The sequence below is a fragment of the Neoarius graeffei genome, chromosome 9 (assembly GCF_027579695.1).
Source record: "Neoarius graeffei isolate fNeoGra1 chromosome 9, fNeoGra1.pri, whole genome shotgun sequence".
Lineage (NCBI taxonomy): Eukaryota > Metazoa > Chordata > Actinopteri > Siluriformes > Ariidae > Neoarius > Neoarius graeffei.
Genome location: NC_083577.1, coordinates 35,963,889 through 35,980,946, shown reverse-complemented (window position 1 = coordinate 35,980,946; position 17,058 = coordinate 35,963,889). Strand labels below are relative to the sequence as shown.

Here is a 17,058-nt window from a genome sequence, read left to right as displayed (position 1 = left end):
GATGTAGAATTTGCTATTTGTTACCATGGTTATTTAAAAAAAATGTATACTAGTGCATCTCAAAAAATTAGAATACCATGAAAAAGTTCCTTTTTTTCATAATTTAATTCAAAAAGGTAAACTTTCATATTATTCTATATTCATTACATGTAAAGTGAAATATTTAAAGCCTTTTTTTGTTTTAATTTTGATGATTATGGCTTATAGCTCATGAAAATCAGAAATCCAGTATCTCAAATTATTAGAATATTCCCTAAGATCAATCAAAAAAAGGATTTACAATACAGAAATGTCCAACTTCTGAAAAGTATATTAATTTATACACTCAATACTTGGTTGGGGCTCCTTTACCATGAATTACTGTATCAATGCGGTGTGGCATGGAGGTGATCAGTCTGTGGCACTGCTGAGGTGTTATTGAAGCCCAGGTTGCTTTGATAGTGGCCTTCAGCGTATCTGTATTTTTGGGTCGGGTGTTTCTCATCTTCCTCTTGACAATACCCCATAGATTCTCTATGAGGTTCAGGTCAGGCAAGTTGGCTGGCCAATCAAACACAGTAATATCATGGTCAGCAAACCATTTGGTAGTAGTTTTGGCACTGTGGGTAGGTGCTAAGTCCTGCTGGAAAAGGAAATCAGCATCTCCAAAAAGCTTGTCAGCAGATGGAAGCATGAAGTGCTCTAAAATCTCCTGGTAGATGGCTGTGTTGACTTTGGACTTGAGAAAATACAGTGGACCAACACCAGCAGATGACATGGCACCCCAAATCATCACAGACTGTGGAAACTTCACACTAGGCTTCAAACACCTTGGATTCTGTGCCTCTCCACTCTTCCTCCAGACTCTAGAACCATGATTTCCAAATTAAATGCAAAATGTACTTTCATCTGAAAAGAGGACTTTGGAGCACTGAGCAACAGTCCATTTCTTTCTCTCCTTAGCCCAGATAAGACACTTCCGACATTGTCTCTGGCTCAGGAGTAGCTTGATATTAGGAATGCGAAAGTTGTATCCCCTTTCTTGAAGATGTTTGTTCATGATGGGTCTTGATACACTGACACCAGCCTCAGTCCACTCCTTGTGAAGCTCTCCCAAGTTCTTGGATCAACTTTTCTTGACAATCCTCTCAAGACTGCGGCCATCCCTGTTGCTTGTGCACCTTTTCCAGCCACCCTTTTCAGCAATGACCTTTTGTGGCTTACCCTCCTTGTGGAGGGCATCAGTGATCATCTTCTGGACAACAGTCAAGTCAGCAGTCTTCCCCATGATTGTGGTTGTGTGTACTGAACTAGACCGAGAGATACACCGTGCTCATTCTGTTTTACTCAAACTCGAAATGAAATATTCTAATATTTTGAGATGGGTCTTTTTTATGTTTTTGTACTGTATGCCATACTGATTAAAATTAAAATGGAAAAATGCCTGAAACATTTTAGTTTATGTGTAATGAGTCTATAATATATAACATTTTCACTTTCTTAAATAACTGATGGAAAATATTGAACTTTTTCACAATATTCTAATTTTTTGAGATGCACTAGTATATATAGGCAGCGTCTTGATTTTAATGGTTAATAAGGGTTATCCTTTCTAACAGATATCGTAACTTAAAATCGAAGACAACGTATAAAACTCAAAATGTAATTCTGGGTCAAAGTAACTCTGAATGATAAAGTTTTACACGTCTTTAACCAGGTACAGTCCCCCCCCCGGAAAGGACAACTTTCACCTTTGAGAATATACGGAGACTTGGCCACATGTTTATTCTTCAGTAGGATCTGAATGCTGAGGTCTGTGTAGCTGGCGTACATGCGGTAACGCACCAGAAAGGATCCATCATGACGGTCTAAAACCTGCACCCAGATCCTGGAGAAAGCTTCTGATGGGGATGTGATCTTCACTTCAAACGTATTGGCTCCAGGTGAAGTTGTAAAACTGTGACGCAGGAGGAAAAGAAACAGATTAAGAGACGCACAGAGATGCTTGAAGACTGGAATACAGCCATCTTTCCATGGAACCTTCTGGCAGAGTTCAGTGCTGGTTATAAATAAAAAAACAAGTGTTGCCAGGCAAAACAAACCTCGCCTAGTAGCACTTATGATGAACATGAAGGAAGATATCGCAAAAAAAAAAGGTACTTCTTATAAATAAAATTGTTTTCTGATACCATATCCATACAGCAAATATAGTACAATTATTTACTCTATGAGGCAGTAGCCACAAAAATGAAGCGTAATCCAAAGATGAACAATTTAAAAATCACAAATATACCAAGTGTCTGTACTTTGTATTATTCTACTCTTACCTTCTTACAGTTTTCGAAACTGAAACCTCTAAACCGAGGCTGACATAAGCCTAGGTCACAACCGGACGTACGATTTTTTGGCCGTGCGATTTTTGGCGTTTCCCAAATCGCTGCGTTTTTTTTTGTTCATGGAGAAAGATGCACGTTGGCCGTAAGTCTGTCTTGCAACCTGAAAAAAACGTAAGCGCCCGTAGAGTTTGTTTGACGAAGAACCTCTGCGGCCAGTCTACGGCTCAAAAATCAGCACGTCACACGCACGTCCTCCGTGCGTTTCTTGCGTTTTTTGCACGTAGACCGGCCGTAGGAGCACGTACGGCCAGTTGTGACCGAGGCAATACACACGCTGTTGCCATGACCGAAACTCTTATTTCCCGGAAATGGCCTGGCGCTAGAGCTCAGTGGAACACACTTTCTGTCTGCAATAAGCATAAACATGTCTGAAAGCAATTTATTTAATCTAGTCCATTTATTTCGAATGGTGAACTGAATTGTATACACTAACTGGCCATTTTAATCAGAACACGTGCATGCGTGTGTGTAGTGTGCAATCGTTAAACTCTTACATTCTTACAGCACAATGACATAGTGACTAGCGCCTCTACAGTGGTGCTTGAAAGTTTGTGAACCCTTTCAAATTTTCTATATTTCTGCATAAATATGACCTAAAACATCATCAGATTTTCACACAAGTCCTAAAAGTAGATAAAGAGAACCCAGTTAAACAAATGAGACAAAAATATTATACTTGCTCATTTATTTATTGAGGAAAATGATCCAATATTACATATCTGTGAGTGGCAAAAGTATGTGAACCTCTAGGATTAGCAGTTAATTTGAAGGAGAAATTAGAGTCAGGTGTTTTCAATCAATGGGATGACAATCAGGTGTGAGTGGGCACCCTGCTTTATTTAAAGAACAGGGATCTATCAAAGTCTGATCTTCACAACACATGTTTGTGGAAGTGTATCATGGCATGAACAGAGAAGATTTCTGAGGACCTCAGAAAAAGCGTTGTTGATGCTCATCAGGCTGGAAAAGGTTACAAAACCATCTCCAAAGAGTTTGGACTCCACCAATCCACAGTCAGACAGATTGTGTACAAATGGAGGAACTTCAAGACCATTGTTACCCTCCCCAGGAGTGGTCGACCAACAAAGATCACTCCAAGAGCAAGGTGTGTAATAGTTGGCGAGGTCACAAAGGACCCCAGGGTAGCTTCTAAGCAACTGAAGGCCTCTCTCACATTGGCTAATGTTAATGTTCATGAGTCCACCATCAGGAGAACACTGAACAACAAATGGTGTGCATGGCAGGGTTGCAAGGAAAAAGCCACTGCTCTCCAAAAAGAACATTGCTGCTTGTCTGCGGTTTGCTAAAGATCACGTGGACAAGCCAGAAGGCTACTGGAATAATGTTGCGGATGGACGAGACCAAAATAGAACTTTTTGGTTTAAATGAGAAGCGTTATGTTTGGAGAAAGGAAATCACTGCATTCCAGCAAAAGAACCTTATCCCATCTGTGAAACATGGTGGTGGTAGTATCATGGTTTGGGCCCGTTTTGCTGCATCTGGGCCAGGACGGCTTGCCATCATTGATGGAACAATGAATTCTGAATTATACCAGCGAATTCTAAAGGAAAATGTCAGGACATCTGTCCATGAACTGAATCTCAAGAGAAGGTGGGTCATGCAGCAAGACAACGACCCTAAGGCTGCTGGGCCATAGAAGGTTCACGCTGCACGCTGCATGCTGCACGCTGCACGCGTGTAAAGAAAAGTGGACAAACGTAGCATGACTTGCTCTGGGCCATAGAACGGCGTTCACGTTGCACGCTGCACACTTCACGCGTGAAGCATGAAATGAACATGCACACTTTTTTCTAGGCGTGAAGACGGAAATTCCAGTCAATGCATGCGGTCACCGCCGCGCCAGCCAATCAGAACGGGTCTAGGGAGATAACGCTATGCTTTCAGGGGAAAACTTCAGAAAAAATATAATTGAATGGTATAATTGAAAAATAGTTCTTCATCGGGATTGTCAAGCAGATTATAGAATGTTCGGTGAAATTCACCACGGGTTTCTCTCAGAAGGAAGTGTTCTCGGCTCCAAATTCTGTTCCTTTTTCTCTTCCTCTGTCTCAGTAAAAGCAGAATGAGGCAATCGTCGTCATCCGAAGAGTCCATATTGTTGGTTACTCGGTCAAAGTAGAACAGACGCAACACGTGAACATCCAAGCATGAAGTTTAATGGCCCAGGGTCCGGTTCTTCACGTGAACGTGTAGCGTGCAGCATGCAGCGTGAACCTTCTATGGCCCAGCAGCCTAAGGACACAAGTCGTTCTACCAAAGAATGGTTAAAGAAGAATAAATTTAATGTTTTGGAATGGCCAAGTCAAAGTCCTGACCTTAATCCAATCGAAATGTTGTGGAAGGACCTGAAGCGAGCAGTTCATGTGAGGAAACCCACCAACATCCCAGAGTTGAAGCTGTTCTGTACGGAGGAATGGGCTAAAATTCCTCCAAGCCGGTGTGCAGGACTGATCAACAGTTACCGGAAACGTTTAGTTGCAGTTATTGCTGCACAAGGGGGTCACACCAGACACTGAAAGCAAAGGTTCACATACTTTAGCCACTCACAGATATGTAATATTGGATCATTTTCCTCAATAAATAAATGAGCAAGTACAATATTTTTTGTCTCATTTGTTTAACTGGGTTCAAGGACTTGCGTGAAAATCTGATGTTGTTTTAGGTCATATTTATGCAGAAATATAGAAAATTCTAAAGGGTTCACAAACTTTCAAGCACCACTGTATATGAGGTAGTAGCTACAACAAAAACGATTTTGACCTTTTTGGTGACCTTGACCGGATGACCCTCAATGTTGGAGGTTCTATTTGAGGCCAATGCCCATCTATCCTGAAAGTTTCATGAAAATTGATTTAGCCGTTTTCCCATCATATTGTTCACAAAAAAACAAAACAAAAAAAACCCACAAAGAAACCTGACTGAAAACAATACCTCGCTCCACTTACTCTGTAGCAGACAAGGTAATAAAACCCTGATGCTTATCCAGCGATCAACGAACCACAGCTGGAGACAGATTCCTGCCATCTCTTCTGCCATGATCGGTGTATTTTTCATACATTTCTAGTGTTTTCTGGGGACTGCTATCAAAGTCTGTTCAGCAGATAACTCCATGTGTTGTACATGTATGAGGTAAGAGGACAAAAAGCTAACTGTGGCTGAAAGACAGTAGTACTTATTACACATACGTGATCATGTGTCACGTTCCACAATTTAGGATTTGTGAAAAGTAGAACACATTTTAAAACTGTTCTTGTTCAGGCTATGGCTGCCTGGAAACCAAAAAGCTGAACGCTGTATAAGGCATTTGATAGTGAGAACATTTCTCCAAAATCCTTTGGGCTCCATGAAGAACTGCCTATACTCAAGGTAAATGTTTTTTGCAGCACAGTAGACTTAAGCTTCAGCACAAAAGATTAACATTGCTAGTTAAAGGGCTGATGACACGAACATGACTCTATGCAATTTCTTAAATAAACTATACAACATGGCAAACATGTTAGATTTCTGTTATAATTACGTGAAAAGAAGCTGTTGTTATGCGAATATCCAACTTTTAATTGCACAGCGCAAGAAAACTGGGTCCGTGGCTCGCGGCCATGTTGTGACGTCAGCGGAAGAACACGCTGCGGTTCATTGGCTGTTCTACTCAATGGAAATGGCGCATGAAAATGCCGGTGAACTCTCTAGCTCTTCCTCTTCTGGGAGTCTAGAATTGTGTTGTGAGTGGGATAGATCGGAAGAATCAAGTGATGACGAACACGGGTGCATCCAACCGTACAGGTTTGAACCTGTTACTGTGCGATCTGAGAGCGACTCCGACCCCGAGATGGACAGCGGACAGGCAGACAGCCCAGCATTGAACACCACAAGGTTGGATAACAAGGATTGGTAGATCAACCCGTATTTGTTCAAAGTGTTACGGAATCAATATTTTAATATTGTGTATTGTTGTCTTGCATGTGTAAACACTGCTTATATCATGTAAGCCGTATGCTACACTGAATACATAGTTCCTAATGGAGCATGCAAACGGCTAACATAATAAGCTTACGACTATGCCTGATCCGTGATACATTTAGGATAATATTGGCAGGCACGTCTTCTAGTTTATGGCTTCTTAGTTTTATCCCTGAATGAAGCAAAATACTTGATAACCTACATCAGCGTAAGCAAATGACAATCTGTAGCCTACTTGTCTGGCTAAGTTAGCTTTCCCTCAGTGTTTGCTTTGAGAAACAAGCTTTCACAAGCAAATACATGACTGATATCACGCCGACTTTATGATTACATTTATGATTATCATGAATGTGTACTCTATGATGTGTACTCTATGAGCGCTCTGGAGCGAGTCACTTCCAAGATGGCCGCGCAGACCGCATGGTTACTATTTTTAGCATCATGGCGGAGCACTCTATAGCTCTACGTACCTTTATCTTATGTCGTTTCTCAACACATGTTCTGACAGTTGGACTGTCTTTGGAGGAGTCGGCTTGTCCCAGGCGACTGCTGGATCTGGCATAGCTACTAGTAGACCCCCTCCGGAATACTGTAGGCACTGCTGATGGTAGTAACACACGTTTGTGCTGAACTGAACACCCAAGAGATTCTTTTAAGCTGGGAAGGGTGTCAAAACAATCCAAATCGAAGTGTTCAGAGCACAGGACGGATGTTGGTGAGGGCTCCCACTTGTCACGAGTGCGCCTGACTTGCTTCACCCACTTCGCATGCAGCTCGGGATCTCTGGGAAACTTGAATAAACTTACTCCATCCTTGAGGGTACCCCCAGGATTGTTAAACCAAAATTTAAGACTTTTTAAGACTTTTTTAATGCCATTTCAAGTGAAATTTAATACCTTTGTCGCACTCATTAGGGAAGAATAAATCATATTGAGCACCAGATTAAACCTCAAATAATTACTATTTACGAGTGTTTGAAATAACAAAATTACATTTATTAAAATAATCAATCAGAATTCATTCTACTCACACCCCCTGGACACCATGCAGAGGAGAGCACCCCCATGTAAGTCCAGACAATCACCCCTCATACACACACACGCCAGAGAAGCATTCAAAAGACAAAAAGAATAGTATAGCTATAATAGTATAGTATAGCTGCCTGCTTCTGAATTGTGGATGCAAACGAAATATGTTTACCACTTTTCATGTGAGAATCCAGAGCTGTAAGCCCCATTGTCCCTAGTTGAAAGTTTTTTTTACACAAAGTGCATAATGCCTCACGGTCATTATTTGGAACCCCCTTAACCCAGGCGTATTTAGGCCCCGGTCACACCGCCCGAACTTTGCTGGAGCGTTGCTGGAGCGGTGAAAAAAATTCATCACCGCTCGTAACCGTTCACCACCGTTTAACAAAAGTTGGCCCCCGTTAAAGCAACGCCGTATACGCTCGGCCACTGCTGATGTTTCTCGAGGGGCCCTCCTACCGCGCCGAAAGTTTTGAGCTGCACAAAATATTGCGAGCGGTGAGGAGGGGGCAATTTTCCACCCCGGCAAAGTTCACCCCCGCTCCACCAACGCCCAGTCAAAGTTTGGCACCGCTAGACGCAAGTTCGTGGACGCTTGGGTCCGCTAGGCCAACGCAGAAATCTTGAACGCTGGACCACCGCTGCTTCGCCAGCGTTGCCCAGGCAGCGATTAAACGTTGCACAAACTTCGGTGGAGCGGTTGTAAGCGTTTTACGAGCGGACACGGGGTTGCTGGAACGGTGTCGGGCATTGAAGCAGCTATCCATGGCGGCGATGAACTTTGGTTTGGCGTTGGTATAGAGGTGTCGGAGCGGGACCAGAATTTGGCTATAAATACGGGGAGAAATGGACCAGGAGCTCATTTGGAATCGAGCTGCCGTTGAGTTCAGACCTCATCTATATCGAATTTGCTCAAAGTTACAGTAAAACTGTATCACCATGGACGCTGAGAGACTTGCTATGATTGGTGCTAAACCAACTTTATACCCCCGTCGAGCCAAAGCCCGCATGCGCAGAACGCCGCTATACCAACGCTCGCGTCACCGCTAAACCAACGCTAAAGCAATGCCGGCTTCAGCGGTGCACCGCTAAGCCAACGCCCGTGTTTTCGATTTTTTTTCCCATTTTGTGCGCGGTGACGAGCGTTGTTGAAATTCAGCCCCCCCTCCCTACCGTTCAAGGAACGCTCCAGCAAAGTTCGGGCGGTGTGACCGGGGCCTTAGGGTCGAGCGGCCACTTCGGGTTGAATCTGCACTTCCCCATGCTTTCTCCCCCTCACCCTCTCTGCGCCTGCTGCTCTCATTTCGTGTGAACCCTTTACGGCGCGACGTGAATTTCCCGCTGTTTGCGTGTGAACGCCAGGGCAGCGCAAAACATTTTAGATTTTGCTTCATTTTCATCACAGAGAATTTAATCTAGGTTACGCAACGATGTTAGACTTTCTTTGGAAAATTAAGACCTCCGTGGAAAAAATTAAGACTTTCAAGATGAAATTTAATACTTTTAAGGCCTTAATTCTGGAAAATGAAATTCAATATTTTTTTTAATACTTTTAAGACTCCGCGGGTACCCTGATCCTTGTGGGTCTTGGAGCAAAAGCCGGCAACACAACGCGAAGGCATAATAACTATATATATATATATATATATATATATATATATATATATATATATTATAATAATGTATAATAATTAGTGCTGTCAAGCGATTAAAATATTTAATCGCGATTAATGTCGCGACTGTCATAGTTAACTCGCGATTAATCACAATTTAATCGCACATTTTTGTCACATGAAAAACCATTGTAATTCTCTTATCAGCATAAAAAAGTGAATGGGCTTGCTCACTGTTCGAACTACGGGGGTACACGGGGGATCCGAGATCCCCTGAAACAGACATGAGATCCCTTGAAAACATGATTTGGGAAATGTTGGGAGGTCTCAAAAATATTGGCAAAATGATGTTTATTGACATAGCAATCGTGTGTAACGGGAAGCATTTGCATATCCGAAGTGAGCGCGCAATGGAGAGCCGCGCTCTGAGACAAGCGCAAGCACCCCCAAAGGAAAAAAAGGGACCCCCCGAAAATATCGGCATAGTTCGAACACTGGTTGTACCAATGTTTTTTGTTTTTTTTTATTGCAGAGCATAACACGTCTCGTCACAGCCACTGCAAAGTGGGGCTGGAGCCGCCGATGGGAAAACGAAACCTAAGCCGAGCACCGTGGCTCTTCGGGGGAGGGCAGAGGACTCTGGCTGTGCGGGGCGTGGCATCATGTCACAGAGCGTTAATCTCGCGATAAAAAAATTATCGCCGTTAAAATTGAGTCAAGTTAACGCGTTAATAACGCAACATTTTTGACAGCACTAATAATAATGTATAATAATAATACTAATAATGATAAACTGAACACCTGTCGCATCAACAACAAACTGGTAAGTGAGGAGGAAGATTCTTTCGCTGACGTCATATAGCCCCTCCTCCTCTTTCGTCTCCTGGGTGCTGCATCCCCGTCAAATTTGCCCAAATAGCCGCGTTTATCATAACTTGTAAAATAGGCGCCTTCATGAATTAATATATGGATCATCGGGAATTACTTTTTATGTTATAAAACATCGCCAAAAATGTCAAAAACGTGTCATCAGCACTTTAAGTGAAGTGCTATGTGAATACAGTGTCTTGAAAAGTATTCATCCCCCTTGGTGTTTGTCCTGTTTTGTCGCATTACAAGCTGGAATTAAAATGGATTTTTGGAGGGTTAGCACCATTTGATTTATACAACATGCCAACAACTTTAAAGGTGCAAAAAAAATTTAACTGACACAATAATTAAGATAATAAAAAAAAAAAAAACAGAAATCTGGAGTGTGCATAGGTATTCACCCCCTTTCGTATGAAACCCCTAAATAGGAGCTGATCCAAACATTTCACTTCATAAGTCACATAATTAGTTGATTAAGATCCACCTGTGTGCAATCAAAGTGTCACACGATCTGTCACATGATGTCTGTATAAATCAACCTGTTCTGGAAGGACCCTGACTCTGCAACGCTGCTAAACAAGCAACATGAGAACCAAGGAGCCTCCAAACAGGTCAGAGACAAAGTTGTGGAGAAGTATAGATCAGGGTTGGGTTATAAAAAAATATCCCAAACTTTGAATATCCCACAGAGCACCATTAAATCCATTATAGCAAAATGGAAAGAATATGGCACCACTACAAACCTGACAAGAGAAGGCCGCCCACCAAAACTCACAGACCGGGCAAGGACGGCATTAATCAGAGATCAGTTCTCAAAAGAAAATCTCCCAGCCTTACTTGCCCAATGGGCAAGCAGCACCCAAAGCATACTTGCCCGAAAAACAACTCAACTCGCCGTGGACCCCTCTGAGCCGAGCTTTTCCAGTACACTCGAACACACGCATACTTCGATGAATTATAACCAAAAACAAGGAAATTTGAATGATTTCCTCAACATATTTTTTGTACTTTTATATATTGTCATGTTGATGAATTTAACTTTTTAATGCATTTCCCGTGAAATGAGACGAGCAAATTTAGACTGGTTTCCTGCTCTCTTACTGCCTGTGTTGCCAGCAGTAACTTTTGTCGTCCGATCGGACGATTACCATTAAAGTTTTACTCGTCCTTGCATAGACTTTAGTCGTCTGGGACGATCGTACATGAGGTTTTTCGAGCATTGGAGATGCAACAAAGACACCAAAGATAACAATCAGAAAAACCTATAATTTTAACAGGGTGTGTAGACTTTTTATATCCACTGTATACACACACACACCTTCATTTCTGTCTCAACTGTATAATCCATCTATCTATTTATTGGACTTGCAACACCAACCACCTGGACAGGAAGGGACAGAGCAGGCTGTACTTCCTGAGGAGGCGGCGGTCCTTTAACATCTGCAGGAAACTCCTGTGGATGTTCTATCAGTCCGTGGTCGCCAGTGTCCTGTTTTACACAGTGGTGTGGTGTGCTGGGGGGGCAGCACATCCAAGGAGGACACATCCAGGCTGGACAAACTGATCAGGCGGGCCGGCTCTGGGGTCGGCATGAAGCTGGACTCTCTGGTGACGGTGGCAGAGAAGAGGACTATGGACAAACTGCTGAACATCATGGACGATGCCAGTCACCCTCTGCACACCGTCATCAGCAACCAGAGGAGCCTGTTCAGTGACAGAATGCTCCTTCCCAAGTGCAGGACGAACAGACTTAAAAACTCCTTTGTCCCTCATGCCATCAGACTATACAACTCCTCTCGGGGGGGGAGTAACAGGAGGACGGGAAGGAGCAGTAGTCTAGCCTGACAAAAAGCAATACTGGACAATGTGCAATATAAATGTGCAATATACAGTGGCATGCAATATACAGTGGCATGCAAACGTTTGGGCACCCTTACTGAAAATGTCTGTTACTGTGAATAGTTAAGTGAGCAGAAGATGAACGGATCACCAAAAGGCATAAAGGTAAAGACGACACCTTTCTTTTCAGCGTTTTCTGCAAGATGTGTGTATTATTTTTGTTTTGTACAATTGGAGAGTGAAAAAAGAAAAGGAACACCATGAGAAAGTTTGGGCACCCCAATACATTTGAGTTCTCAGGTAACTTTTACCAAGGTTCCAGACCTTAATTAGCTTATTGAGCTGTGGCTTGTTCAAATTCTTCGTTAGGAAAGGTCAGATGATGCAGATTTCAAAGCTGTATAAATTCTCTGACTCCTCAAACTTGTCCTGAAAATCAACAGCCATGGGCTCCTCTAAGCAACTCCCTCGCATTCTGAATAATAAAATAATTGATGCTCTTAAAGCAGGAGAAGGCTACAAGAACATAGCAAAGTGTTTTCAGGTAGCTGTTTCCTCAGATTGTAATGTTAAGAAATGGCAGTTAGCAGAAACAGTGGAGATCAAGGTGAGGTCTGGAAGATGAAGAAAACTTTCTGAAAGAACTGCTCGTTGGATTGCTAGAAAGGCAAATAAAACCCCGTTTGACTGCAAAAGACCTTCAGAAAGATTTAGCAGACCCTGGAGTGGTGGTGCACTGTTCTACTATGCAGCAACACCTGAACAAATATGACCTTCATGGGAGAGTCATCAGAAGAAAACCGTTCCTGCGTCCGAGCCACAAAATTCAGCGTCTGAAGTTTGCAAATGAACATCTAAATAAGCCTGATGCATTCTGGAAACAAGTCCTGTGGACTGATGAAATCAAAATAGAACTTTTTGGCCACAATGTGCAAAGGTATGTTTGGAGAAAAAAGGGTGCCGAACTCCAGGAAAAGAACACCTCTCCAACTCTGAAGCATGGGTGTGGATCGATCATGCTTTGGGGTTGTGTTGCAGCCAGTGGCACAGGGCACATTTCATTGGTCAAGGGAAGCATGGATTTGAATAAATACCAGCAAATTCTGGAAGCAAACATCACACCATCTGTAAAAAAGTTGAAGTTAAAAAGAGGATGGGTCCTACAATAAGACGATGATCCAAAACACACCTCAAAATCTACAATGGAATACCTCAAGAGGCCCAAGCTGAAGGTTTTGCCCTGGCCCTCACAGTCCCCTCACCTAAACATCATTGAAAATCTGTGGATAGATCTCAAAAGAGCAGTGCATGCAAGACAGCCCAAGAAACTTGGAGAACTGGAAGCCTTCTGCAAGGACGAGTGTGTGAAAATCCCTCAGGTAAGAACTGAAAGATTATTAGCTGGCTACAAAAAGTGTTTACAAGCTGTGATACTTGCCAAAGGGGGTGTTACCAAGTACTGACCATGCAGGGTGCCCAAACTTTTGCTTCGGGCCCTTTTCCTTTTTTGTCATTTTGAAAACGTAAAAGATAAAAATAAAAAAATGTTTTTGCTTAAAATATAAAGGGAATGAATCACCTTTAACTTTATGCCTTTTGGAGATCATTTCATCTTCAACTTGCTTAACTGTTCACATACTTGCCAACCCTCCTGATTTCAGCGGGAGACTCCCGATTTTAGCCTCCGCCTCCCGATCGTATTTGTTAAAAACTGGATAATCTCCTGGTTTTGGGAAATCTCTACCGCCAAATTAAAAATACTCCCGATTATGTCCAATCAGAATCGAATGAGAAACACTGCTGACGTCAACTGATTTTTAACCAATCAACGAACGGAACGACAGTCACTTCCGTAATGTAGGATTCACCCAGGCTGTCCGACATTTTTTACAAGCAGTCATTCATCATGGCCACTAAACCCAATACCAAACGGCAAAAATATGAATGCAAATCCCAGGTTGCATGGGAGAATGAATTTCCATGGATAAGCAAATGTTCGACCAGCCAGTTACACATTTTAAGGTAAAGATACCTTAAATCAGAATATAATGGACATTTGAGTGTGAAATTAAACTGGTCTTCCGTACCATTTCAGAAACTGTACAACTTCTAAAGTGTTTAGTGAAATTTTGCACGGCAGAGAATGTGTTTGGTGAGTGTATTTGAATAGTGTGGTCGTGTCTTAGTGCTATTTTTGAATTTATGTTTGAAAGTTTTAAGTGAAAGTTTACAAGTGAATTATCTGATTGATTTTGATCGAGTTTTGAGGTTTTAAGTGAAAGATTACTAGTGAGTGTATTTTGGTCGGACTAAATTTTTGCATTCGGGTGAATTTCTTTGTGAAGTATATTTTGATAGTATGGTAGTATTTATAGTGCCATTTTTAAATTTTGTTTGAAAACTTTCAGTCAAAGTTTTCAAATGAGCAAATTCCTTTGCTGCATTCCGATAGGATTTGGATAGGATTTCTAGTGCTTTTTAAAAATCCTGTTGGAAAGTGTTTAGTGAGCGAGATGCATTTAGTAGTGCTAAGACAGTACAGTATTTATTTAATTGAGTTGCTACTATTTTGGTTAAATCTTATTAAAATTTAATTTATATATGATATTATAGTTCTCTGTATTTTTACATGATTTTACAGAAGGAAAACACATTTGATGCAATCCAATAATACTTTCATTCATGTGACTATTTTAAGAAATGATAAGCATTCTTCTAAATCATCACTCGTGTTATTTTCTGCGGGTCTCTATATGTATACAATATTCAGGCAGGAGATTTTTCAGCTCAAAATCTGATTTAAGCACGCTTCTCTTTCATTGTTATTATATTAAAATTCAAGACGAGAGTGTTATTTCAGATTTTTCACTCTGAGCTCTCTCACGCCTGAGACATGAATCCCATAACCTATAGTAACTGATAGAACAATATCAACAATTCAAAAACTCTTTAACTACAAATTTCAAACAGTTTGCAATGAATTGGGATCCACTGTTTTTATCATTTCAACCGCGCATCATACCCTTGTCCAATTGAAAACGTCTTTCACGCACTTTTCTCTGCCATGAGAATTTTGAAAAGTTGGCAAGTATGTGTTCAGAGTAACAGCAATTTTGACCAGGGTGCACAAACTTTTGCATACCACTGTAAATGTGCAATACCTCTCCTGATGGACTTTTTCATACCTTTCATGTTACACACAAACACATATACATATATTAGATGGCGGCATGGTGATATAGTGGTTAGCGCTGTCACCTCACAGCAGGAAGGTCCGGGTTCGAGCCCCGTTGCAGGCGAGGGCCTTTCTGTGCGGAGTTTGCATGTTCTCCCCGTGGGTTTCCTCCGGGTGCTCTGGTTTCCCCCACAGTCCAAAGACATGCAGGTTAGGTTAACTGGTGACTCTAAATTGACCGTAGGTGTGAATGTGAATGGTTGCCGTGCGGTGCTGAGTTGGGCTGAGTGGGGCTGTTGGAGTTGCATTTCGACTACAACCGCGCTGAACCGTGCTGGCTGGAAGTGGGTGGACACATTGGGTGGAGTTAGCGAAAGTGGGTGGACGTCACGTGATGTCGTTAGGCGGCGCAAACAGTGACCTTTTAAGCGGTAGTCTCACGACCCGGATAGTAAACAATAAACATGGAGGACATGGAGTTGTTAGTGTTGCTGGTCTTGGTGCTGTGGCTTGTTGTCACCGACAACGCCAACAGATACTGGCAAGAGCGTATAGATGAGGCGCGGCGCGGCGCATAAGGCTTCATAATTCTCGTAATTCGTAATTCTTCTCCTTCCGGGTTTACGGTGTTTACAGATCCCAGCGTGCTCGCGGGGCGTGTGTGGGCATGCGAGGACACTCCTCCTCACCAATCAGTGCACAGGGGAGTGTCTCCTCACGCCCCTAGCCCCACTCGGCTCGGTTTGCTCGCTTCAGCCCCACTCCAAAACCGTGCGAGTTTTGGGTGCTGAGTAGGGCTGAAGCGAGCTGAGTCGTGCTGCTCTAAGGTAGTCGAAACGTGAGCCGTGTCGGGCTGAAGTGAGCTGAAAAAGGGCCATATGTGTCAGCCCTGTGACGACCTGGCAACTTGTCCAGGGTGTACCCCGCCTTTCGCCCGTAGTCAGCTGGGATAGGCTCCAGCTTGCCTGCGACCCTGTAGAAGGATAAAGCGGCTAGAGATAATGAGATGAGATATACAATATAAAAAGAATAAGATACGAGGAAGGTGGGGGCAGCAAGAGAGATATTGCACATTGTCTGGTATTGCTTATTGTTAGGCTAGGCTACTGCTCCTACATATATTTGTAGATGTAAATAATTCATCTCGAAGTTTTTCTCTATTTTCTATTAATTTCCCTGAGGGAACCCTCCCAAAGGGATCAATAAAGTTCTATCTAATCTAATCTATCTAACCTCTCTCTCTCTCTGCATTCAATAACTTTTTAACTTTCTAATATTTTATTTTGTATTCATTTCTCTGCTTTGTAAGCATTGGTATTTCCTTGAGGAACTGTAAACCCAGTTTATTGATGGTGTATTCATTCAGCGGGGCCCAGTGAGGAGTAAAGTCCAGAGGCCTGCTTACTTTTCCCCGGCCTCGTCCACGGACTGGATGAAGAAGAAGCGGGCAGGCAGCACGGCGTTGGCTTCCAGTCCGAGGCCCCAAACCACACTTTTGGAGGCACTGGGTCCTGCACTGCAGCACACTGCCCCTGCCAGCAGGCAGCACAGCAAAAATCCCCTTAAAGGTCGCCACAGCATTGTCTGATTAACCCGGAATGTCTGGATCAGGCGTTAATTTAGAGCTTCCTCACCAATAAAGGCTCTCTGATTTAAAACCAGGGAACATTTACTTCTTATTAAACCCGCCACATTGCGTCCTCCAAACCCAAACGTGCGAAAAGTAAGTTTGCACTGTAAAACTCTACTGATTCAAATGATGTGTGTCTGCAACACAACGCCGGCTGCGTCTCTTTCTCTGTGCCCAGGAATGCGGTCTGTACTATCCCACTAAACAGCGTCCTCACAGCACCACACCATCTCGCTGTAGTGTACAATGTTGACGCACTATCTAGTCGGATAGTATGCGGTTTCTGGACGTGGCCCGATGCGCTACATCCGATTGGTCGGCTCCACCGGTGTGTTGGGTGTGTTCATGCAGCGCATGATTTACGCAGATCTGCGCAGCTTTGATGTGTTCACCACCGAGTAGACCTCACTGAGCTTGAACAGAAACACATTGACTACGTTCACACTGCAGGCTCATCTCATCTCATTATCTCTAGCCGCTTTATCCTTCTACAGGGTCGCAGGCAAGCTGGAGCCTATCCCAGCTGACTACGGGCGAAAGGCGGGGTACA

General features: G+C 42.8%; 1 protein-coding gene across 5 annotated transcripts in view; it reads right to left on the bottom strand.

Annotated features, from left to right (window-relative positions):
• Window positions 1-16,740, bottom strand: part of poglut2 (protein O-glucosyltransferase 2) — a 33,839-nt gene extending 17,099 nt beyond the window's left edge. Inside the window, exons 1-2 of one of the 5 annotated variants that reach the window (XM_060929364.1) lie at window positions 16,284-16,740; window positions 1,731-1,936 (exon numbers count right to left, since the gene is read on the bottom strand). In XM_060929364.1, the coding sequence (XP_060785347.1) occupies window positions 1,731-1,936; window positions 16,284-16,459 (382 nt within the window). In that variant the 5' untranslated portion in view covers window positions 16,460-16,740. Of the gene's footprint in view, window positions 1-1,730; window positions 1,937-5,341; window positions 6,782-6,823; window positions 7,663-16,283 lie in introns of those variants that run through there. The other 4 variants (XM_060929365.1, XM_060929366.1, XM_060929367.1 and 1 more) reach the window with 4 other exon arrangements.
• Window positions 16,741-17,058: the final 318 nt, after the last annotated feature.